This window comes from Cervus canadensis, chromosome 1 (assembly GCF_019320065.1).
Source record: "Cervus canadensis isolate Bull #8, Minnesota chromosome 1, ASM1932006v1, whole genome shotgun sequence".
NCBI lineage: Eukaryota > Metazoa > Chordata > Mammalia > Artiodactyla > Cervidae > Cervus > Cervus canadensis.
Genome location: NC_057386.1, coordinates 122,631,752 through 122,658,411, shown reverse-complemented (window position 1 = coordinate 122,658,411; position 26,660 = coordinate 122,631,752). Strand labels below are relative to the sequence as shown.

The 26,660-nt window shown below is 42.5% G+C and overlaps 1 protein-coding gene across 8 annotated transcripts in view; it reads left to right on the top strand.

The window, feature by feature from the left end:
* The window catches only part of CIT (citron rho-interacting serine/threonine kinase), a 171,727-nt gene that overhangs the window by 124,335 nt on the left and 20,732 nt on the right, over positions 1 to 26,660 (top strand). For 5 of the 8 annotated variants that reach the window (XM_043440381.1, XM_043440375.1, XM_043440420.1 and 2 more), the window contains 9 exons: positions 3,099 to 3,152; positions 9,317 to 9,514; positions 10,187 to 10,380; positions 13,466 to 13,601; positions 15,480 to 15,584; positions 21,021 to 21,161; positions 22,135 to 22,242; positions 24,130 to 24,292; positions 24,525 to 24,689. In XM_043440381.1, coding sequence (XP_043296316.1) covers positions 3,099 to 3,152; positions 9,317 to 9,514; positions 10,187 to 10,380; positions 13,466 to 13,601; positions 15,480 to 15,584; positions 21,021 to 21,161; positions 22,135 to 22,242; positions 24,130 to 24,292; positions 24,525 to 24,689 — 1,264 coding nt within the window. The remainder of the gene's footprint in view (positions 1 to 3,098; positions 3,153 to 9,316; positions 9,515 to 10,186; positions 10,381 to 13,465; positions 13,602 to 15,479; positions 15,585 to 21,020; positions 21,162 to 22,134; positions 22,243 to 24,129; positions 24,293 to 24,524; positions 24,690 to 26,660) is intronic. The other 3 variants (XM_043440404.1, XM_043440386.1, XM_043440393.1) reach the window with 2 other exon arrangements.

Sequence of the window (26,660 nt, the reverse complement as noted above, 5' to 3'; positions counted from 1 at the left end):
TTGCCTTGTCTACAAAGTTCACTAATCTTTTTTTCTGCAGCATCTAATCTAGTCTTTTGTTGTTATTTGGTTGCTAAGTCATGTCTGACTGTTTTGCAACCCCATGGACTGTAACCTGCCAGTCTTCTCTGTCCATGGGATTTCCCAGGCAAGAATACTGGAGTGAGTTGCCATTTCCTTCTCTGAGGGATTTTCCCAATCCAGGGTTTGAACTTGCATCTCCTGCATTGGCAGGCTGATTCTTTACCACTGAGCATGTGGGAATCTTAGTTTATGGCTAAATAGAGATACTATAAAGTATATCACAGCTAAATTAGGTGATGAATATTCTGACTTACTTATAGACCTTTTTGTTTTAATTGAAATGTAGTTGATTTAAAATGTGGTGTTAGTTTCTGGTGAACAGCAAAGTGATTCATACTCTTTTCCTTTGTGGTTTATTACAAGGTATTATAGTTCCCTGTGCTATGCAATAAGACCTTGTTTATTTTATATATAGTGGTTTGTACCTACTAATCCAAAACTCCTAATTTTTCTCCTGCTTCCCCTTTGGTAACTATAAATTTGTTTTCTATGCCTGTGAGTTTGTTTCTATTCTGTAAAGAAGTTCATTTGTGCCATATTTTAGATTCCATGTATAAGTAATATTATATGATATTTGTCATTTTCTGCCTTCACTTAGTAAGATAATCTCTAGGTTCATCCATGGTGCTGCAAATGGCATTATTTCATTCTTTTTTATGGCTGAGTAATATCCCATTGTATGTATGTACTACATCTTCTTTATTCATTCCTTTGTTGATGGACATTTAGGTTGCTTCCATGTCTTGGTTTTTGTAAATAGTGCTGATATGAACATTGGTATGCATGTATCTTTTTGAATTAGAGTTTTCTCCAGATATATGCCCAGGAATAGGATTGCTGGATCATATGGTAATTCTATTTTTAATTTTTAAAGTAACTTCCATACTGTTTTCTATAGTGGCTGCACAAGTTTACATTCCCACCAGCAGTTTAGGAGGGTTCCCTTTTCTCCATATCCTCTCTAGCACTTATTATTTGTAGACTTTTGAGTGATGGCCTAGATTTTCTGATAGAGGCTAATATTTTTTTTAAAGAAGAGGACCACTTTTTCCTCTGCCTCAAACTGGATTCTTCTTTGGGCTTTCATAGCTAAGCAAATGGTGCCATAATTTACCTTGTCTCCCAAATCAAAAGTCTGTTAGGGTACCCTTGGCCTCCATGTCCATCAGCAGGTCTTATTACCTCTGCTTCCAAAAAAGATCTCACCTCCATCCATTTCTCTCCATCCTTTGCCACTATCCTGCTCCAAGCCACCACCCTCTCTTCCTTAAATGACAGCAATAACCTCCTCAGTGGTTGTTCCACTTCCTTCTATGTTTGTCCTATTTTGATGTTTTTCCTACAGTATCCACAAAACGATAGGCCGTGTGTTATCCCACATCTTAAAAACCTCTGTTGACCTTTAGTCATTTTGAATGAAATCCAAACTCTTTTCCAGGCCTTCAAGGTTCTGGGCCTGCCTCTGTACCATCAACTTGGGCCACATTTTCCCTCTTTTGCTGTGACTTAGACAAGTGATTTTCAAAAGTCATTTGGGCACAACCCACAGAAGAATACATTTTATCTTACAGTCTACTACAAGAGGACATATATACTGTATTTCATTAATTTTTAAGGTAGCTAATGAGGATGTATCTTATAGCCTATATATATAGTCATAAGGACATAAACATGTCATAGTTTCATTGGCAATACTTCTGTTTCTTAATGTTACATAAAGCTGTGGTAAATTTTACAATTGATAGCAACTTACACTTGATGAATTATGTTCATAATAATAAAACAAGTTTCCAACAACAGTACTTACCCTTACTGTCCAAGGTGCATGCTGATGTTTTTTAATCTATTCTGTTTATTCCATTTCATTGGATAAAACAAGACAAAAAACTCCATCTTGACATCCTTGCTCTCATGTCACAACTTGAAGTATAAAAAACTGTTCTAGCCACTCTGTCCTTTTTTATTTCCCATATGGACCCAACCCTTTCTTGCTTTAGGGTTTTTACAGATGCTCTTCCCTCTGCTCTTTTATGTTCTTTGCATGGCTGGCCCCTCATCATCCTGCAGATTTCAGTTTAAATGTCACCTCTTCAGAGAAGCCCTCCTTGACTACTCCATTTAAGTACCCCCCCCCTCTTATTTTTTTTCCCCCTTAGGACCCATTTATTTCCTTCATAGCACTTGCCACTGTATGTAATCATGTGCTTATTTATTTTCTGTCTGCCCACACCAGAATGAAGGTTAGGTCATATGAGCTGTATCTTGCTACGGTGTCTGCCATGTTGTATGTACTCGAAAAATCCTTGTCAGATCAATGAATTCTACTGGTTTAGAGTACCCCGACCTTGGTGAAAGCCTGTATATTTACTTCAAGATCTATATAGGATTTCTGAATCTCCACAGCAAGTCCCTACTTTGTCCTAGCTGTTGTCCTGTATTTATTTATGTGTGTGTGTTCTTTCTTGGGAGAAGGCTTGGGGCAGGGGGCAGGCAGCCAATTGGAGGGAAGAGAGAAAGGTTAAGAATGGGGAGTAAGACAAATAAATGAGAATAAAACTTCCTCCTATGTTCTTTTCCGTTCTGCTAGTCTGTAGTTTTAAGCTGTTATATGTATTTGTACAGGGTATGAGTGAAGTGAAGTGAAAGTCGCTCAGTTGTGTCTGACCCTTTGTAACCCCATGGACTATATAGTCCATGGACTTCTCTAAGCCAGAATACTGGAGTGGGTAGCCTTCCCCCTCTCCAGGAGATCTTCCCAACCCAGGGATCAAACCCAGCTCTTTACCAGCTGAGACACAAGGGAAGCCCATGTGTGGTCTAAATAGTTATCAGTAGGCATTGTGTATTTCTGTAGCTTCTCATGTTGGGCTTGATTTGACTAATTCTTTGGGAAAAAAGTTAGTGGGGCAGCTGCAACAGGGTTCTTGGCTTGTGATTTTCTTTATTTGACCCATAGCATGTAGAATTTGTATTCCACCCTATGAAAAATTTATAATCAACTTCTTACCTTTTAGGCACATAGAGATGAAATCCAGCGCAAATTTGATGCCCTTCGTAACAGCTGTACTGTGAGTATTAACTAAAGATGATGAAAATAACATGGAACTAAAACTGAGAAGGAAAGGGGGAACGTCTCTTTCTAATATCAGTGGCTGATTTTTGATATAAACTTTCAGCTTGAAGCAGTTGATGTGGTCAAACTGATGTGGAAGTTTCTAAGCCTCAGAAAACCTTAGTTTCTTGGGTTCCTGCCAATTTTAAAAGTTTAAACCATCCTTCATGTTTGGAGAAGGCTTGTTGGAATGGTCAAAATAATTCTCCCTGCAGAACCACTAATAGGGTCTCAGCAGCTGCAACAAAAGTCCCAAGGGAGTTCCCCCTCCTTCTCCAATCTAGAAGTTTCTATCTGAGGTGGGCCTGAGATGGTAGGGGCAGTTAGATGTGTCAGGCTTCTCCAGCCTGCTGCCTCTTCAGAGAGGGAAGACCAAGAAGTTCTTCTCCTGGAGAATCTAGAAGTGTTAGCTTTCTAACAGGCAGAATCTGGCTTCCTAACATGCAAATGCAGAATTTAGGACTCTTTGGGAGATGTTATTTATATTGAGAGAAGTCAATTCCAGGAGCAGATAAGCATCATTCATAGGTTATGTAATAGGGTAAAATATCTATTTTTGATCAGAGCGAAGGACTAAAATAGGCCCCCTTCAGAAGGTAGGGATGGTGTCCTTTGTTCATGGATCTGCCTCCCTTCTCTGGTCCTTTCATCGCTTTGTTCCGTCCTTAGTTCACAGTGAGCTGGTCTCTATTTGTATTATTTGCATCTGTGAATTTCCAGAAACACCCTTCTACATCCTATATACATATTTCATTTTCTGGTAATAAACTCCTTCTTTTCTCTTTACCTACTATAAATGAGACATTAAGTCTTGATGGTATGTGCCCCCTGCATCCTGCCTCCCTTCATTTAGCTATGGAATGCGCATAGTAAAGTGCATGAAGTGAAACTAATCTTAAGTGTACAGCTCAGTTGATTTGTATGTGAATAGACAACTTGTGTAACCACAAGAAAGACCAAGATACAGAATGTTTCAGCTCCTGGAAGGCTCCTGTTATCCTCTTCCCATCAGCGTGCTTTGCCCAAAGGGTAACTAGTAGCCTGATCTTTGATACTACACATTAGTTTTACCTGTTCTTGAATTTCATAAGAATGGGACCATTAGAGGATATGGTCTTTGGGTTTAGCCTTTTTGTTACTTAAATTGTCTGTGAGGTTCATCCATGTTGCACTGTCAAGATTTTGTTCTTTTTTATTATGGTGTCATGTTTCTAGTGTATGTTTAGATCTGAAGTTCGTTTATCCGTTCTCCTGTTGATGGGTGTTGGAGTTGTTTCTGGTAGGAACAGAGCTATTAGGAAGCGCTCTTGTACAGGTCCTTTGGTGCTTACAAGCGTTTGTTTCTAATGAGCATATATATATACCCAGGAGTGGAAGAGCTAGGTCTTGGGACATGCCTCCGCTTAACTCTGGTATGTGCCTGACAGGTATTTAGGTCTGTATTCCCTGATGCCAGTGGCCAGATGGGGGCTGAGCCTGCCTTAGGGATATCTGTTGATTTCCTCCATTCTCACCTCCCTTCCTTGAGAAATTGATACATTCTGTTCCTGTACTCTTTTGCTTTACTTTTAAAGTTTCTTAATTGTCTTGGTTTCTTCTTTTACATGAGAGTTATCTGCTTATATACATACATGCTCATAAATGATCACTGAATAAGATATAGATGGTTTTAGCACTGTGATTGGTTTTTTTTTTTTTTTTGCATTACTGTTTTTTCCTAAAATAATCTTGGATGCATTTTAAATGTGTACATCAGTAATCTGTTCCATTCATCTGGAGTTTTCTTCTTTTTTAGTCTTTTTAAAAATATCATTTATTTATTTACTTTAAAACAGCTTTATTGAGGGATAATTGGAGTACAGTAACCTAATGAGATTTCAGATGTGTGTATATCTTTAAAACGAGCAAAACAATCAAAATAACAACTATAGTCATCACCCTCAAGAGTTTCCTGTGCACTTTTGTTATCCACCCTTCCCCACCCCATTTTTAAAATCAAAATCTAGTTTTAATGGGATATGCTAATATATAGGATAAAATTGGTTACTTTCTTAACTTAGGTAACTTTTATACTCTCTTTATCCCTCAGATTTGCTTTTCCTGGAACAATGACTTCTAATCCCTCGTTTACTTACCCTTGCTTGGCTTTCTGAAGCCTTTGGGGATCTACCACTGTTCCACCCACCTTTCAGCTAGGCCAGCTGGGTGGCTTGGGGGTCCAAACTATGTGCTCTGGAGTCAGATAGACCAGTTGAGATTCTAAACTGGCCTCTCAATAACCTGTGTGATGTTGTACACTGGAGCCTCCATTTCTTTGTCCATAAAATGGGGGTGACATTATATGTCCTCAATTCCAGTGCACCATTGATTGTAGGATGCACAGTTCATTTAACTACTGCTCTTTGGGAACTGGGTGAGGGAAGAGAGACAGCTGTTTAGTTCCTATATACATTCAGATTTCCAGAACAGTAAAACCTAGGAAACACTGAGTCACAGAATCAGAAACTTGATAATAATACCTGCCTCATGGAGTTTCCTGCAAAAGTTAGATGATGCATCAGCATTTGTACAGGGCATGGTCCATAGAATGTGCTAATCAGTGATAACTATTATTATTTGCTCATACTGGGTTTAGAACAGAATCTTATTTAGAAAACAGCTCTGCTCCTTAAAAAAAAAAAAAAAAAAGGTTGAAAACCACCACTTTAGAACAATACTTGGCAGCACTAGTGGATCTTAGTTATCCTTCCACAAGTTCAAAGGCTGCTCTGCAGACACTTGAGCACACAGATTCTCCTTTCTCGGCGGCGCTGTCCAAGACCATCTCTGCTGGGAAATGTCATCTTCATTATCAGTGGGAACTCCTATAATAGCTCGATCGATAGGAGCTCCCAGTTAACAGCTTTTAAAAAGCTCATGAGCAGTAAGATTTTTCAGGCTCAGGCCATTTCTATATTTTGAAGAGATTTAAAAAAAGAATTTGATTCAATCTGGCACCTAAAACCCTACCTAAGTCTGTTTTGGAGAGGAGTTGGTGGGCAAACATATGACATGGTTTTAATTATGAATCAATCTGTCAGCTATAAGATTAAAAATAAATAATATGCAAATAGCCACCCTCAAGAAGGAATGAGGCATTAAAATAGGACGTCAGCCCTGTGTCTTTTCAGCCTGATGTTCATTGTCTGGCTGGTGTCTTCACCCCTGGTGTGTTCTTGGACGTTTACCAGGTAACATTCTCTCTACTGGTCGCCCAGCAGAGGTGTGAAAGGTAACCTATATATTGCAGAACCACGAGGTTTGCTTGAAAAGCAACAGATAACCCCAAATAGAGACCTTAAAAAATTTTTTTGGGGGGTATTGAGAGTAGATACATTTTTTTGTATTCCTGTTTTCTGTTGGGAGTTTTACCCAGATCTCTTATCTATACAAACAGCATATCAGAAAGCTCTGCTGGCCCCTACATTGTGTAGCTATCTCCCTCATCTTTTTTTACCACTGAGATGGAATCAGCTGTGTAGTTTATCTTTCCTGCGTTGTATCCTTGAGGTTGAACGGTTTACAGTTTATTGATACAGGACACAGATCATTTGCCCTTGGTGTAGAGAGAATATACCCACAAAGTAGACCTAAGAATTCTCCTTGCCTATATAAAATAACCTGGTTCAGAATTGCAGATTGCCTATTATCCTTTTTTTATTTTTTTCCCCAAATCATAGAGATCATTAATTTACTGCCTGTGTCTCAGATCAGCTCAATATCTCTGTGTGGAAGTAACGTCAAACCCTTAATACCACCAGCAGCTAAGTGGGCAACTCCAGCAGTTAAGTGTATTATGGCCGAGGCAGAAAGAATACATACAACGTCTGATCAGTTAACGCACTCTAACGAGTTCTTGAATGCTTCCTGCAAACACTTAATCCTCCTTTTGTCAAATAGGCAGTACAGATAATGACAAAATACAAAGCCAGCCACCACAAACTGTAACTAGAAATCAGAAACAGGAGACCCTTTGAAAACGGGATGATGACAAGCAAATAGAAGGCCCCTTCCTCCTACTCAGTGGGTCCATTTCACTTGAAGTGAGAGTAATAATCTTGGCACTTCCCTGAATTTATATGAGTGATTTTTTCTTCAGCACTTTATAATCTAATTTGGGGAGGAGAAGAGGTGGCAGAAATGGGCATATAATAAATGGCTTTTTTTTAATAAACAAATCAAAGAAAGCAAATAGGTGCCTAAAGGCTTAAATATGTCTTTGAATGGCAAATTATTTTGGCAGCATATGTATTCTTATATGGGTAGATTTTCTGTAGTCTGTTTGCTCCCTCTGGGCCACCGTTGATGCCTCACTAACACCTTGGTCACTCATTTTTGTCTCTTGTATTTTACATGATACGTTAAGGGAGAATATCATACAATAAAAATCCAAAATGTTAAAACCAGAGCAGCAGAGAAGGTTGTCTATATAGTATTTACCTCCACATCGTAGGTGGAGAAACCAACACGACCAAGCTCAAGATGGCTTATCTGGGACTTCTGGGCGGTTTGCCTCATCAGTCTTGTTGTTTTCCCTTTGGGGCAGAGGTAAAAGGAAGCACAGTGAAGTCATTTGGAGTCTAGGAGAAAAACCATCTTAAGGAATGGATTTACTGGGTATAGGAAGGAGACCTGTTGAACTGTTAGGCACCATTTACTCATTGTTTCTGCTTTAGGGAGATTTAACCATATTACTCAAAGGGTGGTACAAGCATTCTTGTGAAGCACAAATGCCTGCTTGGACTGACAGACTTGCAGTTTTTTCCTGTTTTTTTCTCATCCTGATAAAGAAGGAGGTTTAGCCAAGAATTGGACCAGATAACCTTTATTCCCCTTCTTGTAGCTGATAGCGTTACTCAAACCGGTACAGTAGGAATTAACAAGGCTTTTGATATTAAAGTACAAATTAGTAGACCGCTTACTGCATTAAAAGCTCATCAGCTCAGTGAACAAAATGAAAAGCTGTGTTTTCTGAACCACACTGAACAATTCTACCTAATTGACATTCTTTAATTCTATGTGCCTGGGAAGATTTTTTTTTTTTTTTAATTGATAATCAAAAGGGGTTAAGACAGGGAGTTAGTCACGAAAACAGTGGCAACATTTCAGAAACTAAATCTGCTTTAGGTTTGAAAATGGGAAACAATTAACTGTAGGCCCAGAGGCATTTCCTTTTAATTTACTCCTTTCTGTTATATAAAATTTAATTTACTGCCTGTGTGCCTCATTCCAACTATTATTAGAAAATTGCCCTTAAATTTTGAAAGTATTATATGTAAAAGCTCTTTGCAAGCACTGGTACTAAACTTCAGCAAAGAGAATAGGACAGCTAAATGTGCTGAAATTGAAGTCATTCCACCATTGAGCAGGGAAATAATTTAGCAAAATCAGATTAGATCTCTTTCAGTAAAATGACAATTTCATGTGCGTGCTTTCCCATTTTCTGATGGCCAGCTGTGTGAGAAGAACCCATTTAAAGTCATGCCATCCATACGGTCTTATATTTTCGGGATTATTCTGAACGTCCCTTAAGTTTTCCTTTTTTTCTTTTGTTGCATGAAATTAAATTTATTACCTGAGATATTATTAAAATAACTCTAAGTGTCCTTCACTCAGTCTTCCTTGATAAGAACTGTATTTTGCTTTCTAAGACCATCTCCCATGATAATGTTCTGTCGATGATGTCTTGGGCATTTCAGCTTAATTAGCTGATTCTGATACTACTCTCTCTACTATTCCTCCTTCCTCAGTTTGCATCCTCCACATTCTATTATGAACTTGATCTCATTTAAAGCTGCCCCTTCCATATGGCAGTCGCTTTTGATTGATTTGCTCTTGCCATGTTTTCCTGATGAATCCTGAGTCAGAAGGTATCCGAGACATTTCTTGTTCTCCCACAGCATATGTGGGTTTGGGCGCTAAGGAGGCGGTCATGGCAGCTGGGGAGGCTGGCTCTCGGGGGCTGGACGGGCACACACTGGTCGTCATTACCACGTAGGTTCGAGTATATGTGCCTTTAGAAGCAATTTCTCATTTCCAACCAACTTGCTCTATGTGTAACCGGATTTTTTCCTCTTTTAGGTGATCACAGACTTGGAGGAGCAGCTAAACCAGCTGACAGAGGACAACGCCGAGCTCAACAACCAAAACTTCTACTTGTCTAAACAACTCGATGAGGCCTCTGGTGCCAACGATGAGATCGTGCAGCTGCGAAGTGAAGTGGACCACCTCCGCCGCGAGATCACCGAGAGGGAGATGCAGCTCACTAGCCAGAAGCAAGTAAGGACCAGGAGTAAACCTGGAGCCCCTTTAGATTCTGGGGCGAGTGCCAGTTACATCTCTCCCAGTGTTCTCAGACTGAGCCTGTCAGTAAAAGTAATCATGTTAGTGCTTTGGAGATTTGTGAGTTTTAACAACAGCTTTTAGAAGTGTGTAGTTTGGGTTTTTTTGTTTCATTTTTTTTGGCCACCCCACATGGTTTGCAAGATCTTAGTTCCCTGACCAGGGATCAAACCTGTACCCCTTGCAGTGGAATCACAGTCTTAACCACTGAACCATCAGGGACGTTCCATGTATAGTTGTTCTTAATTTTGCTTTAAAGCCATTAAAAATAGAATAGAATGCTTTTGTGAGCCACTTTATTTTTTTAAAACCTTTTTTGGCCGAGCTGTGAGGCTTGTGGAATCTTTGTTCCTCACCCAGGGATTGAACCTGGACTTTAGGCAGGGAGAGCTGGGAGTCCTGGCCCTCCTCTGAGTTCTTTCTATAATATCTCGGTAGAAATGGCCCTTCATCTGTTCTTGTCTAATCCCCTTGGCCTGTAGGAGAAAAAGATAGTGACTTTCAGACTGTAGTTAGAAGCTCATGCTTTTCTGAAACTGACCCGACAAAAGTACTACCTGGGAAATCCTCATTTGCTGTGAGGCACAACTCAATGGTGCTGATTTGCAGACGATGGAGGCGCTGAAGACCACCTGCACAATGCTGGAGGAGCAGGTCATGGACCTGGAGGCCCTGAACGACGAGCTGCTGGAGAAGGAGCGGCAGTGGGAGGCCTGGAGGAGCGTCCTTGGTGACGAGAAGTCCCAGTTTGAGTGTCGGGTTCGAGAGTTGCAGAGGATGCTGGACACCGAGAAGCAGAGCAGGTGGGACTTCATGTGGGTAGAGAGCCAGCAGCAGGTGGCAGCGGCAGGGTCACCCTGAGACCTCCCAGCAAGTGCCCCCGCTTGACCAGGACTGAGCAGGTGCTGGGACATAAGACTTAAGTGTTAAAGCTGGGAGACTCAGCCCAACCAGGATCGGTCAGTCATCCTCGAGGTAAATACGGACGGTGCCAGTGGCAGGAGATGATGGCCAGTCAGCCAGTAGTACAGGGCCCTAGGAATCGGCAGGGCAAAACGTCTCAGTGCTTCCTTTGTAGAAACTCTCCTCGGATTTTGTGTCACTGTGACTGTGTAGCGAGACTGTCACTCTGCTTTTTTTTTTTTGAATATTTATTTGGCTGCACCAGGTCTTGATTGTGGCATGTGGGATCTATTAATAGTTTCCTGACCAGGCACTGAACCTGGACCCCCTGCATTGGGAGCACAGAGTCTTAGCCCCTGGACCTCCAGGGAAGTCACAAGACCGTCACTGTTTTGATCCTTGTCATGTGTGATGCAAATCAACCCTCTACACCAGCTTTGGCACTATGGACAGCTGGGGCCGGACAGTCCTTCGTGATGGGGGCGTGTCCTGTACATGGTAAGGTGCTGAGCAGCTTCTCTGGACCTGCCCCACTAAGTCCCAGTAGCTGCTCCCTCTTCAAGTTGTGACCATGAGAAACGTCTCCAGACATTGCCTGGTGTCCCCTGGGGGGTGGGCAGCTGCCCCCAGTTAAGAACAACTGCTCTACAAGAATAGTTAACAATTTTTTATTTTTTTTCCTTTCCTGGTAGGCAGTAGTAATCCTGAGTTCAGGTAGTATCTTTCTTTTACTTCCCCAGTTCTCCCAGCGTAGGATTCCCTCCTGCCAGGGCCGCAGGTGTGCAGGTTATTGCACTGCGTGCTGCTGGGAATAGACTTGAAGATCTACCATGACATTCTACCAGCTCATGGTGGGAAAGTGTTCGTTCTAACAAAACCAGTATATTATGACAGTTTACCAACAGGCAGAAGCGCGCGGTCTTAAAGAACACATGCCTTTCCTAGTTTGCAGAGAGGTACCCTGTGGGCTGGTATCCACCTTGTGCTTCATGTCTGCCCAACAGAATCCTATTCATCCTGCGTAGCCTCACTCATAGCACCTTTCACTGAAATTACTGTCCCATAATACTCTGAACTCCCTGAGCAAGCTAACTGTTTGTGGAAGTATTTATCATTTATCTGGATTCTGTCAGACTTGTCTCAGTATTTCCCACATTTGGTAGACCATGGTAGACTCAACGGCTGTCTTAGATGTATAATTTGTGCTAAAGACTGGAAGCAAAGGGAACCCATAAGTTTCAAGAGAAACTGGTAGAAATATTCTCCTGTTGGACATCTTCCCTTTCAGGGTATTTGTTAATGTGAGAGGGCTGCTGGTTTAAGACTTCCTGTTACTGTTTCCCCCTGAACTCTTGAGTTCCCATGTCCTCACTGTATGTTCTGACTGTTCTCACACACACCCCTCCCTCCCACTCGCAGGTCCAGCTCCTAGCTTAGCTGTTTCTAGAGTCCTTTGTAGACCGTTTCGGGGTCAGAGTCTGACCATAGCATCAAGAATGCACAACCATGCGTGAAAGTGTTCTCTGGTGGCGCTAGTGGTAAAGAACCCACTTGCCAATGCAGGTGACTTAAGAGACTTGGGTTCCATTCCTGGGTGGGGAAGATCCCATGGAGGAGGGCATGGCAGCTCACTCCAATATTCTTGCCTGGAGAATCCCATGGACAGAGGAGCCTGGTGGGCTACAGTCCGTAAGGTCTCAAAGAGTTGGACAGCACTGAAGCAACTTAGCGCACACATAGGGAGATCTTTCATATATTTCTTTCAGGAGCAATTGTGAGAGATCTTGGCTCTCTTTCCCCCCCCCACCCCCCATTTTTTTCCCTCCTTCCTCTATTTTGGTGTTATGTGGGATCTGAGATGAGTAAAATATAATTCTTATTTTTAAAAAAATATTTATTTATATATTTGGATGTGCCTGTTGTTAGTTTTGGCATGTGGGATCTAGTTCCCTAATCAGGGATTGACCTTGGCTCCCTGCATTGGGAGTGAGAAGTCTTAGCCACTGGACCACCAGGGAAGTCCCTAAAATATAATTCTTAATTCTTGTCTTCTAGAGGCTAAGAGTCTAGTGCAGGAGATAAACTATGCGTTGAACTATTTTTTTTTTCCATTTATTTTTATTAGTTGGAGGCTAATTACTTTACAGTATTGTAGTGGGTTTTGTCATACATTGACATGAATCAGCCATGGAGTTACATGTATTCCCCATCCCGATCCCCCCTCCCACTCGTTGAACTATTTATCACCTAAAATAGAGAGTGGGTTGTGCCAGGCCAGTAGGACATTTATGCTTTGGGTCCAGAACAAGAAGAGGTTACTTCTGAGAGGAAGACTGGGAAGGGCTTTGTGGAGGACAGGGCCTGCAAGTTTACCCTAGGAGTCTGAGTAAGACCTGGGTTTGTTGGGTCGAGAAGGAGAGCTGCTGGTGAAGGAGGCTGTGCAAGTCCAGGTGTGGAAGCAGCAAAACAGAAAACCTGAGTTGGGGAGGGGAAGTGATGTTTTCTAGTGTGCTTCAAGTTTTTTTCTTCTGTCACCTTATTTACAGGCATACCCGGCAGATTCAAGGTTCAGTTTCCAGAACACTTCAGCTCTTGCTTTAAGGAGAGGCAGTGTTTGCTCGAATGGGGCCCCACATGGTCCTCTGCACTGTGCTCCTTCAGTGGGACCTCATTCCTTCCTGCTTCTGCAGGAGGGTGTAACAGTCTTGCCATTTTCAGCCCAGTTGCATTTGGAAAAATGCCTCGTCCCCTTCAGCCCTTCCAAGTGCATTTATATTCACAGGAACCTTACCTGCTAAGAGTATTTTTACCCAGGGCCTAAAGTGGGTCACATCCTCACTCCACGTAATTTGGAACAAGGGATCCGGCTGGGCTCTCTCCAGCCCGCAGCCTGTTTGGTTGCTTATCCGGGTCCAAGCTGGGCCAGCTTCCTCCCTGCAGGGTGGCAGTGACGGGGTTTCTGAACGTGCCTGTGTCTCCCCGCAGGGCGAGGGCCGACCAGCGGATCACTGAGTCGCGCCAGGTGGTCGAGCTGGCAGTGAAGGAGCACAAGGCCGAGATCCTGGCCTTGCAGCAGGCTCTCAAGGAGCAGAAGCTAAAGGCCGAGAGCCTCTCCGACAAGGTCAGCCCCCGTCCCTCCTGCCTTCTAGATACATACGTACACTTCCTTCTTTCAACAGGTATTCACATGCGCTTGATCCATGGTCGGCGTGTTTCGTAAACCAAGTCTCACTGTTGTGCTGCCCTGAGGGATACCCTTGGTTGGCAGTAGTGGGGGTGGTGGGTACTTGGGTATCAGAGTTGGTCAATGACTTCCTAACATCTGCCCATCAGGGCCCCTGAGGTCCAGATTTTGACCTGGGTGCACAGCACTCTTTTCTGATATTTGATTTCTGAAAGCCTTCATGGATCTAATGTTGAACATACTTGGGAAGTGTGGGGTGGCTAGGACTCCTGCTCATTCCATTGCTACAATGGCAGGAAGCTTCAGCATCTCTGGGTTCTGAGTCCAAGGACACTGCAGGATCTGAGGACAGTGCAGGTCCTCATATTCCACTTTGGAAATACACACGTCCTGTCCATGACAGCACTCTGTATTTACAAAGTGACATACTGGTGTTTGAAAATTTTTAATAGTCTTAAAAGAGATTTAGAATAGGTGCTTCTGTGTTATAGATAAGAAGAGTGAAGGTCAGAGAAATTTCATATATATACACAGACTGTTTCATATATACACATACACACTGTTTTGTGTGCGTGTGCGCCCACACACAAACACACACACATAATCTGACCTCTGAATTTTGGGTAACTGTAATTTCCTGATTATAGAAGTGATTATTTGGTGTCACTGTGGAAGATATAGAAACCACAGAAAAGTAAAGAAAAAATAGCTGGTAATCTGTCACCACTGTTATGTTGGTGAATTTATATTCATTTATTTATATTGATAAATTTAGGTTCTTATATAAACAGAATTACATCATTTTTTAAAAGAAATCACATTAATAGGGGCTTTTCCTGAATTAGTGAATATTTTTTGAACATGTAGTTCTAGAAACATCAGTTACACAGCAACACCTATTTTAATCATTCTGCTTGTGTTAGAAATTTGAACTTCTTCCAGTTTTTTTTTTTTTTTTTGCTGTCATAAATAACATTGTGATGAATGTAAATCTTTATGGGCATCCACGGTTATTTTCTTACCGGAATTTCGTAGAAATGACCAGATTCAAGCTAGAGCTTGCTACTCAGGAATATTCCTGAGTTCCTTGGTATTGGCTTACTAATTTTTTTAACCATGAGGAAAGTAAATATGTTATTTAACCATGAAAAAAGTAAATGTATTATTTAGAGGTAAATGAAATTTTTGGTGTTTAGCTTGAAGGACATTTTTTTCTACCTGACTGTTCCTAAAGTATTCTATAGCAAAGTCCTACCCATCCTTTAAGACTCCAGACTTTCTGACCCCATCTTCTCTCAGTGACAGACCATTCAGGATGAATTTCTCTCCTGCATACCTCTTATCAAAATCATCACTTGACAGAGTAGTCACTGTTTGTGTACATGTCTACTTAAGGGCCACCCTCTGCCTTTGTGACTTGATACAAGATCCTTGAGAGAGCTTGTCTGCCCTTTTCATCCCAGAGTCCCTGATATTATCCCATGCAAGTAAGCAAGCATTTGGAATATGATGATTTAATTCAGCCAAAGCATGTCAGATAAATAAATTTTAGAGAAGTAATCTTTCTAGAGCTAGTCACAGCTAGCTACACGTTTGACCCATCCCTTAGAAATAACATCTTCTCCCAACAGAATAACCTACATAAGGCTTATGTCTGACATGGATGTTTGTGGTACTTTTAAAAACCAGTGTTTATGTTCTGACCCTTAGAACTTGATTTTTCTTTGGCTGTGAAGGTTTGTGGATATTGGCAAAAGTTGTTAGCATATAACGTTCCTAAATGTGGTTACACGGCCAATTTTTCCAAATGTCCAGCTCAATGACCTGGAGAAGAAGCACGCCATGCTTGAAATGAATGCCCGAAGTTTACAACAGAAGCTGGAGACGGAACGAGAGCTCAAACAAAGGCTTCTGGAAGAGGTGGGTGTAAGATGCCTGGTAAATAGAGCTGGGCGTACTCTCAGAAGTGAACACTTGTCCTCAGCTGGGCAGGTCCAAATTAAGAAATTCAGATTTCAAGGTTGAAATTCTCAAGGAAGAGTAAGATGGTCACTGGGTATTTTCTGGAAGGTGTTTAACACATTAAAAGAACATGTCAAGAAGCCCTGGGGCCCTCTTTGTCATTGTGTCCTCCCAAATAGTGCTTAATGCACTTGATCTTAGGCAAAAGGCCGAGAAGCGATCCAAATAGTGCTTAATGGAGTGTCAAGCACATAGTGAGTATGTGCTAACCGGAAGTTTATTAAATATGAGGGCGAATAGATATTGAGTTAAATTGTTCTTTAGAGTTAATATCCAGAGTATATTAAGTTTGCAGCTTGATTAGCTTCGTGCACGGGACAGAGACCTGATCAGGTAATGCTGAATGCCCAATCTCATGAAAACTTTTGAACATCCAATTAATTCAATGCAAAAAAAATGACACCCTGCTTTTGAGAGACAGAAAAAAAAGCTCAAATTGATCTCCTAAACCAGTCCAATCCTTATGTTATTTCCTGTACCTTTGAATAGAATTCTGAAAATCTCTGTTTAAATTGAGGACAACTCCCCCAACCAAAGCCTTGGTTTGGTTGAATCACTGATAATTTGTCTTCGTTCATTAGAATTGACCTGTCAGGACAAATGCACTTTATAAAGGTACTTCACGAGAAGTTAGACTCAGGAGTGTTCTGTTTAAGCCACAATGAGCCTGACAGTTGAATCAACCAGGTTATCTGTTCTGGTAAATTGAGGTTTTACTGTGTGCTTCCTGTAGCCCCTGAGGGGCTCTGCTGGTAGAACTATTGTAACTATGGTATTAAGTTTGAAAAATGTGGTGCACATTTTGCAGGGGAGCATAAAATGTTTTCTAGAATGACTTTTAAAAATATAGCTGGGAAAGTTCTGGAGATGGATCCATGATGATGCACAACCATGTGACTCTACTTAATGCCACCAAACTGTAGGATTAAAAATGATTGATGTGGGGACTTCCTGGCAGTCCAGTGGTTAAGATTCCATGCCCCCAATGCAGAGGATGTGGGTTTGATCCCTGGTTAGGGAACTAAGATCCTGCATGCTGTATGGTGTGACTGAAAATAACACAAATGATTAACATGGTAAATTTTATGTATATTTTACCACAACAAAAAAGTTTTTAAATAAAATCAATATTACACACACATGGGTGGAAAGTTCACCAAAGGTGGCTCTCAGAATATTATAATAGAAATTTTTAAATCTCTCTGATTGTCAAATAGAGAATGACAAAAGAGAGTGATAAAAGAATGGTCTTTATCTGGAATGACTAGGCAGTGTCCCCACTGTGGACACACATTGGAAACAGGAAGCACAGAAATAATCAGTGATCTCGCCTGTCCTCTTTTCCTTCCGAGGAAAGAGCGTTGGCCCCAACAACTCACTGCTTTGGTCCAAGGTTACGTGGTGAGTCAGTGGCAAGACTAGGAATAGAAGGCTGGCATCCTGATTCAGTCCCCTGTTCTCACTTCTAAAACTACTGGGGAACATTTCCAGTTCCCCCGTCTGCACCTCACAGAGGGCTTTTTGAACACAGACATCTGGCTGCACTGGATTGGAGGCAGATCTCATTGAGAGCGGAGAGCACTAGGAAACACAGTGATCTCTACCACCAAGGATGCGGCTGGCATCCTGGCCTGGGGTGGGCCCTGTGTTGGCAGGTGGTCAGGGCTCAGCTTGCCCGTCCTGTCCATCAGGTGCAGACTCTTGTGAGCGGGGCCGGAATCAGAGCCTCAGAGTCGGAGAGTGTTCTTGTGTGTCACTTGGTGCACATTCCTAGCACTTGCGCCACTGTTTCTTTTACCCTTTCCCCGGCAGACTTCACTGACAGAGCTTTCTCTCAAATCTTTTCTCTCGGGCCCAAAGTGGCCTCCGAAACTTTTCTGACACTGCTGTTTACAGGCATGACTAGTCCCGACTTGAAAGTAATGCCAGAGCTCCAAGTCCGTTTGCTAATCCTGTCAAATAATCCCCCTTCCGGGGTAGAGAATCCCTTCCCCAGCCTCCCTCACAGGTGGGCCTTGGGGCACCTGGGCCTCAAGACTTAAAGTGACTCAAGATTGCCCAACTCATTTTTCTGGCAACTCTAACTCTTGGAAAGTCCTTTCTGGTTTTGAACTAAAGCCTGTAACTTCCAACCATTGGTTCTATTACAGTAAAACATTTGAAAACAGAGAGTAGTCTCATATTTCCAACCAAAGTAGGAAGTTGATATTGATTAATGAACATATTACTTGATTAATAATAAAAATAACTCGTTTTTCTTTTTTTTTATTATTTAAAAAAATAACTCCTGTTTAATTTAGCACATACCACGTGCCAGATGTCTGAGTACTTTCCATGAATTAGCTCATACACTCCATGTGATACTTCTGTGAGAGAGCTACTTTTTATTTTATTATCCCTGTGACAGTGGATTCGATATCTCTTCAGCTCTCCTGACTCCATATCACCTTTTCTTTTCTAACTGAAACATTTCAAGTTGCACCATGATTGGGATGTCCTTTTCTGGTAGGTTTATCTTTCCGAACAGTTTCTAGAAGTCCTTGGGGTTCGAACAACACGGAGTAGTGGGCTGGCCCCACCACCATCCTGGGCTCTTGGGGTGGCTTATCACACCACTGACACCCATTGATCTGTTAGATCACCACCAGCCCTTCTACATGTTTTTGTTTTGTTTTTTTAAAATATATCTTTATTTATTTGAATTTTTTTTTTTTTTTAAATACCATCCTGTTAAACCTTGTCTTGTTGGTTTGGTCCATTCTTCCAGTTACCAGGGTTGTTTCACACTCTAGTTCTGTTGTCTAGTTCTTCTGTGCTTCCTCCCAGTTTCCTGTCACCATCATAAAATTGGTGGACAGATCTAATCACGTGGCTGGAGCCCTGCTTTCAGTCTAACACCAACCAGGAATAGTCTCCATTTACTGCTCTCTGGGAAGCAGGTAAATGGTTTTGGAAAACATTTCATTGAGCACAAATGTCACTCCTACTTGTTTTCTATTGTAGTAAATAAGCAGCCTATTTCTTGGAAAGCTAATGGACAGTTGATGTGTTGATTCTAGAGAAATATTTTGGACCTGGTTGTCACCAAACAGATTCTTGTCCCTAGTACTTGTTTCTCTGCTTCCTGCCTAGTAATTAGTGTTGTCCTAAAATAGCGGAAGGAAACTAAAGAGGGTAATTTGCAGAAGTAATCATTTGTGCTACAGGGGACGGATAGCTCCCTGGAAGAGATTATCTTAGCTGTTTTCTCTCTTTTCTTTCTCTGTATTTTAGGGTGTTCTGTGGTTTGATTCAGAAATTCTAGGTCATGCACCCAGGGCAGGTGATTCTGAGTTAGTATCAGTACCTCTTGCTTTACAGAGGATGGATGGAGAGGGGCTGGTAGAGTAGGTTGGGGTAGGAAGGGCAGATGGAAAAGTGATAGGGGCACACCTGGACTGGATTGAGAGAAGAAAGAAGGATGAAGGAGGCAGCGCTGAAATTCATCAAGCATCTACTGTATGCTGGGCACTGGGCTTGGTGTGTGACCCAGAGAAGGGGGTTATTACCCCCACTTGCAGATGAAGAGACTGAGGGTCTGAGAGGCAGTGAGCCACCCCTGGTCATAGGGCTGATAAGAGTTAAAGTCAGGGGACTTCCCAGTTGGTCCAGTGGCCAAGACTCCATGCTCCCAATACTGGGCTTGAGTTTGATCCTTGGTCAGAGAACTGGATCCTACTTGCCACAGCTAAGACCTGGCATAGCCAAATAAATACTTTTTTAAGAAGTCAGGATTTGAACCAGGGTCTGGAATGTTCTAAAGTCTAGGTTCTTTTCCATGACACCATGATGCCTCAGAATCAGCTGCCTCTCAAGAGGAAGGGCATTCAGCAATCCCACTCCTGGGCACACACACCGAGGAAACCAGAAATGAAAGAGACACATGTACCCCAATGTTCATCACAGCACTGTTTAATAGCCAGGACATGGAAGCAACCTAGATGCCCATCAGCAGATGAATGGATAAGAAAGCTGTGGTACATATACACAATGGAATATTACTCAGCCATTAAAAAGAATACATTTGAATCAGTTCTAATGAGATGAATGAAACTGGAGCCCATTATACAGAGTGAAGTAAGCCAGAAAGATAAACACCAATACAGTATACTAACGCATATATATGGAATTTAGAAAGATGGTAACGATAACCCTATATGCAAGACAGAAAAAGAGACACAGATGTATAGAACAGACTTGGACTCTATGGGAGAAGGCGAGGGTGGGATGATCTGAGAGAATAGCATCGAAACATGTATATTATCAAGTGTGAAACAGATTGCCAGTCCAGGTTGGATGCATGAGACAAGTGCTCGGAGGGAGGTGGGAGGGGGGTTCAGGATGGGGAGCACATGTAAATCCATGGGTGATTCATGTCAATGTATGGCAAAAACCACTACAATATTGTAAAGTAATTAGCCTCCAACTAATAAAAATAAATGAAAAAAAAAAGAGGAAGGGCATTGAGGAGTAGGAATGGATACGCAAATGTCAGTGGAGGGAAGAGAAATATGGTGGTGAGGTTTCTGTGATTTCTGAGGTCATCTGTAGCTCTCATCCTGCTGGGGCAGAGAGCACTGAGGTTTGCCCTTGCCTGTTGGGAAAGCCCCATGGTGATGGGGAGCAGCTGTTTACCGCTCTCTGTCCTTCCGTCTGCAGATGGTCTAGGCCCCTGGGGAAGGGAGTGTTTGGGCCACTGCTAGTATGGTTAGACTGGACGCCAGGGGTTGGGTGAAACCAAGCAGTATCCTGTCAGGATAGCTGTTCTCTTCTGCTTTTTAGAAACAGAAGCATTTTAGGTAAGAGAGCCATAAAGCCAGTATCTTTATCGCCTGCCCTATTTTCTGGTTGACTTCCACTGTAGAAAAGAATTGGAGAGAGAGTTCTCGCACAGAACTATTTGCAATATTCTAAACAGAATTTTGTTCTCTATGGGTTTTACTGACACTCATACTGACCCTGGGATCATCCCCCTCCCCTCATGGGAGCACCCTCTCCTTCCACCGTGGCTGTTGGTACGCTTGTTGGTCTCTCACACTGATGCCGTGCCCTTTGAGTTAAAGGTGCTATGACTCCCTTTTGTGTATGCCACATGGAGAATCACAAAGTGAGTTCTCTCAACAGTGGTTGAGATAACTGCTCATGCATCGTTGTGGAATATCAGACCATTGGTCATCCTGGAATGAGCTGAAATTTTGGTGCCACATCTGAAATGAGTCTGAGTGGGGACAGTGAGGGAGCGTGTTGCATTGTGTGTGGTCTGAAGCTTCTCTCTCCGGCCTCTCCCCCCACCAGCAAGCCAAGTTACAGCAGCAGATGGACCTGCAGAAGAATCATATTTTCCGTCTGACTCAAGGGCTGCAAGAAGCTCTGGATCGGGCTGATCTGCTGAAGACAGAAAGGAGTGACCTGGAATATCAGCTGGAAAATATTCAGGTGAGAACCAGCACTGGGAGCTTACTGAAAAACTGTCTACAGAGGCAAAGTGTGATGGCTCAAAGCCATCTGGCAAGATGAGCAGTCTCTTTGTGTTGTGTATTTTCACCAGTATTTTATTACAATAACTTTTCAAATGTTAAGAGAAGCTGGGAAATTTCTATCATGACCACCCTCTAGATTCTTCTACTCACCATTTGCTATTTTTGCTTTTTCACGTATCTTTGTACTTGAGTCTATCTTTGTTGCGGGGGCGGGGGGGGAGATGGTGGGCAGTAAGATCAGGACTAAGTAAATAACAATTGGCTCAGTGTGCCCATTATACAGAGTGAAGTAAGTCAGAAAGATAAACACCAATACAGTATACTAACGCATATATATGGAATTTAGAAAGATGGTAACAATAACCCTATATGCGAAACAAAAAAAGACACAGAAGTACAGAAGAGACTTTTAGACTCTGTGGGAGAAGGCGAGGGTGGGATGTTTAGAGAGAACAGCATTGAAACAAGTATTCTATCAATGGTGAGACAGATCACCAGCCCAGGTTGGATACATGAGACAAGTGCTCAGGGCTGGTGCGCTGGGAAGACCCAGAGGGATGGGATGGAGAGGGAGGCAGGAGGGGGGATCGGGATGGGGAACACATGTAAATCCATGGCTGACTTATGTCAATGTATGGCAAAAACCACTACAATATTGTAAAGTAATTAGCCTCCAACTAATAAAAAAAAAGGAAAAAAAGTAAAATATTTGATAAAACAAGAAAAAAATAAGAGAATGATATTAATAATATTTACAATAATAATAAAAGAAGATATTTTGTGTGAAAAAAAAAAACAATTGGCTCAGTGTGGCTTTTGTTGAATTTTTCATTTGTTAGTGTGGTAATGACCTTATTTCTTATTAAAGTATAAAATTTAAGTATACTTCTTTCGGCATCTGAGGTGCTTTTTGTTTTCATAAATCTTAGGTTCTCTATTCTCATGAGAAGGTGAAAATGGAAGGCACTATTTCCCAACAAACCAAACTCATCGATTTTCTGCAAGCCAAAATGGACCAACCCGCCAAAAAGAAAAAGGTGGGTCAGAGGGTTTGTAAAGCAGGGAGTGGACGGTTTTGCTTAGTCATGATGATTCCGTGAAGGTCATTGGGGTAGATAATCCTAGGAACATCGGAGGAAACAAAATGCACAGTTTCTTTGTTTTGGGTTGAAAAAAGAGGCTTTGAGATCCTCAGAAAGGCTCTTTAAGAGAGGCTGTCACTCTGGAATCTGTGACACACTACCTGTGTTCATGGCCTTTAAAGTTGTGCTGCCTTCCTCTGTGAAGGAGTGAGATTTTTTCCCCCAAGCAGGTGGGGAGGAGGAGGCAGCAGAGAGGAAGGCCAAGTGTTCAGGTTGGCATCCCAGATTCCAGAGGGGGTTCTCTGCTCGTGTGTAAGGGACTCTAGAGATTAGAGGTCACTTGTGTGCCATTCTGGGACTTCCCAGGTGGTGCTAGTGGTTAAGAACCCACCTGCCAATGCAGGTAGATGTCAGAGAAGCGGGTTTGATCCCTGGATTGGGAAGATCCCCTGGAGGAGGGCACAGCGACCCACTCCAGGATTCTTGCCTGGAGAATCCCATGGACAGAGGAGCCTGGCAGGCTACAGTCCACAGGGTCACACAGAGTCAGACACGACTGGAGAGACTGAGCACACACACACATGGGATCTAGACAGAGAGGGGCTCTTAGGTCACAGGGATGGGACTCCAGAGGTGTTCATAGGTCATCTGTGTGGGGCCTGAGAAGGAACCTCAGGTCATGCACAAGGGACTCCAGAAAAACTAGACATCATCTACTCAGTCCCTCTGACTGGGTCAGTAGGAGACTGGGGCCCAGAGTACTGCTGTGACCTGCCTAAAGTGTTGGACTGGATAGCTGGCCCCTGCATGGGGTGCTGGCCCCATCCCTCCCTTTAAAATGGTAACAATTTAAAACAATGACCAGGAAACACAGATGGACAGGCTGATAGATACACATGGGAAGATTTTTAATAAGCCCAAAGCATGCTTCCCTGAACCACTGCAGCCTTCACGGTAATTTTGGCCAGGTGTTCTCAGTTCAAGAAGGTCTCTAAGGAGCTAGAAACTTCCCGAGGCACTCAGATGTCAGCATAGCATTGGTGATGGTACAGGAAGGCCTCTGAAGACAGGCTACCGGGAGATGGGCTGAAGGGTGTCCTACGAGGCAGGTGCTTTCCTCCCGGAGAACAGAGCAGCAGGAGGGAAGAACAGCAGCGGAGGCTGTGGGCCGAGGACGGCCTCGTGTGCTGTGTGACTGTGCTTGTATGTGCTGAGGATGTTGAATCTTTTTTATTTTAGCAGTGGACTGTTATCTGATTATGTCATTTGATGTAGTCAGGGTGTTCCCATGTGTTTTTTGGTTGTTAATTTTGTTTTCAGTCTCATTATCCTATGTTTTACTTTTTTCCCCCATACACAATACATATTCCATTTGCATTTTTTTTCTTGGCATAAGCCCCTTGTGTTGACATCATTTTAGTATCCTTTTTTTTTTTTTTAAAGCAACCACTCATCTCTGTGTCATATAACTAAGCATCATGAGACAAATTCTAGTCAAGATTTCTGAACCATCTCTCCTGATTCCATCCTCCACTTCCATTTTTTTTGAGGGTAAAGTCTCAGGAAATGGCTCTCCTTGGGATTGCTAAAGGAAGAGGTGGTGGCAATTCAAGCATCTTTAACCCTCTCGGTGAAAACTTCCGCAGCCCCATTTTTTTCCAGCCAGCTGGGAGGGGCCGTGGCTCAGTCCCCCCACCCCTTCACATGCCATTTTTACTAAACCCGCTTGCAGTGAGTATGCGCCCGGCTCTCATGGTCTGCTCTTCCCGAGGCAGAGTTCCTTTAGTTAGTTCCCAGTGCCAGTTTCCAGGAGTTAGGAGATATCTCTGTTTCCATTGCTAGGGTTTATTTAGTCGACGGAAAGAGGACCCTGCTTTGCCCACACAGGTTCCTCTGCAGTACAATGAGCTGAAGGTGGCTCTGGAGAAGGAGAAAGCTCGCTGCGCGGAGCTCGAGGAAGCCCTGCAGAAGACGCGCATCGAGCTCCGCTCCGCCCGGGAGGAAGGTACGGGCGCTCTGGACAGTGAGGGCGGTGCGCCAGGCCGAGGGCGCGTCTCAAGGAGATGAGCGGAGACTAGCTCAGCCTGGTGGTGACAGCACCCTCGGCGTGGCCCATATGGCACCCCGAGTGTCCTTGTGGTCTCAGGCCTTTGAGAGCCAGCCGCTGGGCAGTCCACTTGGTTGGGGCCTCTCGGGGACCCCACTAACCTAAAGGCGCTGGACTGGTCTCTCCCCAGCTGCCCACCGGAAAGCCGCGGACCACCCACACCCATCTACGCCGGCTACCGCCAGGCAGCAGATCGCCATGTCCGCCATTGTGCGGTCACCCGAGCACCAGCCCAGCGCCCTGAGCCTGCTCGCCCCGCCATCCAGCCGCAGGAAGGAGTCTTCCACTCCAGAGGGTACGTTCTCAAGGGGCCACTGGACCTGCATTGACATTTTTTTAAAAAAATGAACTGAGAAATACAGACCTAGGGTGAAAATGACAAGTCATAATGTGGAGGGCTAAAGAATAAGCAGTGAGCCTTCTCCCCACCCCAGTTCCCTTACCCACAGTCAACCATTGTATTCTGCCAGGCATAGCTCATGAACTAATTGCATGTCCCTATTATTTACGTGTCATATAATCATATTTAAGGGATATGAGAAAATAATAATCCTCTTTGCTTTCATAAATATCAGCCCACAGTACTCTACACTGCAGAACATCTTTCTTCTTTAATTAAAACGTCATCTTAGCAGGTTTCATATTAACCCATATGGATTGACCCCATCTTTTTAGAGGACTGCGTGGTATTCCATGGTGGGGGTTTATAATTCACCTGTGAATCCAGACCCCAGCTGACAAGCACTTAGGTTATTTCCAGGTGCTTGTTTCCATACGCACCCTGCAGTGAACACTCTGCACAGTGATGGGTGCTATGACTTCTAGATAAGTTGTTGAGAAATGAATCACTGGGTTAAAGGTTGTGTGTATTCTGAAGGTTGGTTGTGCCAGTTTATACCCGTGGTGTGAGGAGTTTTCTTTGTGGTTTCAAATGTACTCTGTTTACCTAGAGATGGGATGGACTTTAAAAAAAGCCAAGGAAATTGGTTTGGAAAGTCACAGGGAGAGCAGAGTAGCTGTGGTTTAATATCAGGGTATCACCATCAACCCACTTCAGCTGCCAGTCTCAATGAATTTTGTTGTCATTTCTTTCTTCTTTAGTAATGATGTCATCTTGTTTCCCATGTTTACATAACACCTTGAATCAAAGAGTTTCACTCTTAAAGTCATCAAAGTGGTGCTGGTAACACAGAGGAAAATCATTTGGCCCCTGTGTTCTTGCATGAGGTTGCACAGAGCGGCTCCCTGAGTAGTCTGTAACACTCCAAATATCTCCTTTGTGTGCATGGCATGTTCAGAGTGCATTTATGTTATTTATTCCTCACGACTTTTCTGTTAAAGGAAGAAGACAATATTGTTTGCAGAATTCAGTTTGGTTTAGAAATTTGGATCCTGAGCTTTTCTATTTAAAGTTGCCTTTACCTAGTTAGGTCACTATTGAGAAGGGAGCCTTCTAAACAGAAAAAAATCAATCTTGTTAGTTTTAACTGATTGGAATTTAAATGCAAGAATCAGTTCTTTGAGACTTAAAACTTGGATTTTTAAAAAAGAATGTTATTCATGGAAGAACTGGGCATGAAGGGGGACTTCTTCAGTCAGTCTATGTATTTAATAGTCAGAAAGTCTGTATTTCAGAATAGTAATTTTTTTTTAACCATAGTATAAACATACTTTAATTCTCATCAGTTACAAGCTTGCAGATTTCATGTTTTATATTAATAATTAATGCAAAACCATGGTTGGTACATCTGGAACTTACTTCAGTTCATTTGCCGTGTTTGTTTACTCACACTTTGGTTATGAAAATATTATAACACATTATTGGTCTTGTATTGAACAGAAATTCTCTGTGAAATAATCTGAAGCAAGAAGCTAAAATGAAGTCTTTAAAATTATTTAACTATGTTCAACAATGGTGATTTTTAAATTGGATTCTGGAAAGCTCTCCATGATCTCATCTGGAAAACATACCTTTCATGACTAAAATATTTAAAAACAACTGATTTAGAAGCATATGTTTCTTTATGCTCACAAACAGCTATGCCATCGTATTAACCATCTCCTACTGGGAATGCGTTTTTAAATAAAACCTAATTCCTAATAACCACATAATGGCGATCTTAATTTGATTCATATAAATCTAGACACATCTGTTAGTGTTAAAATAGTTTCACAGTCTGTCACTAAGATGCTCTATTTTTTTTTAACAGCTTTATTGAGATATAATTCACATACCATACAATCCATGTTTGAAATGTATAATTCA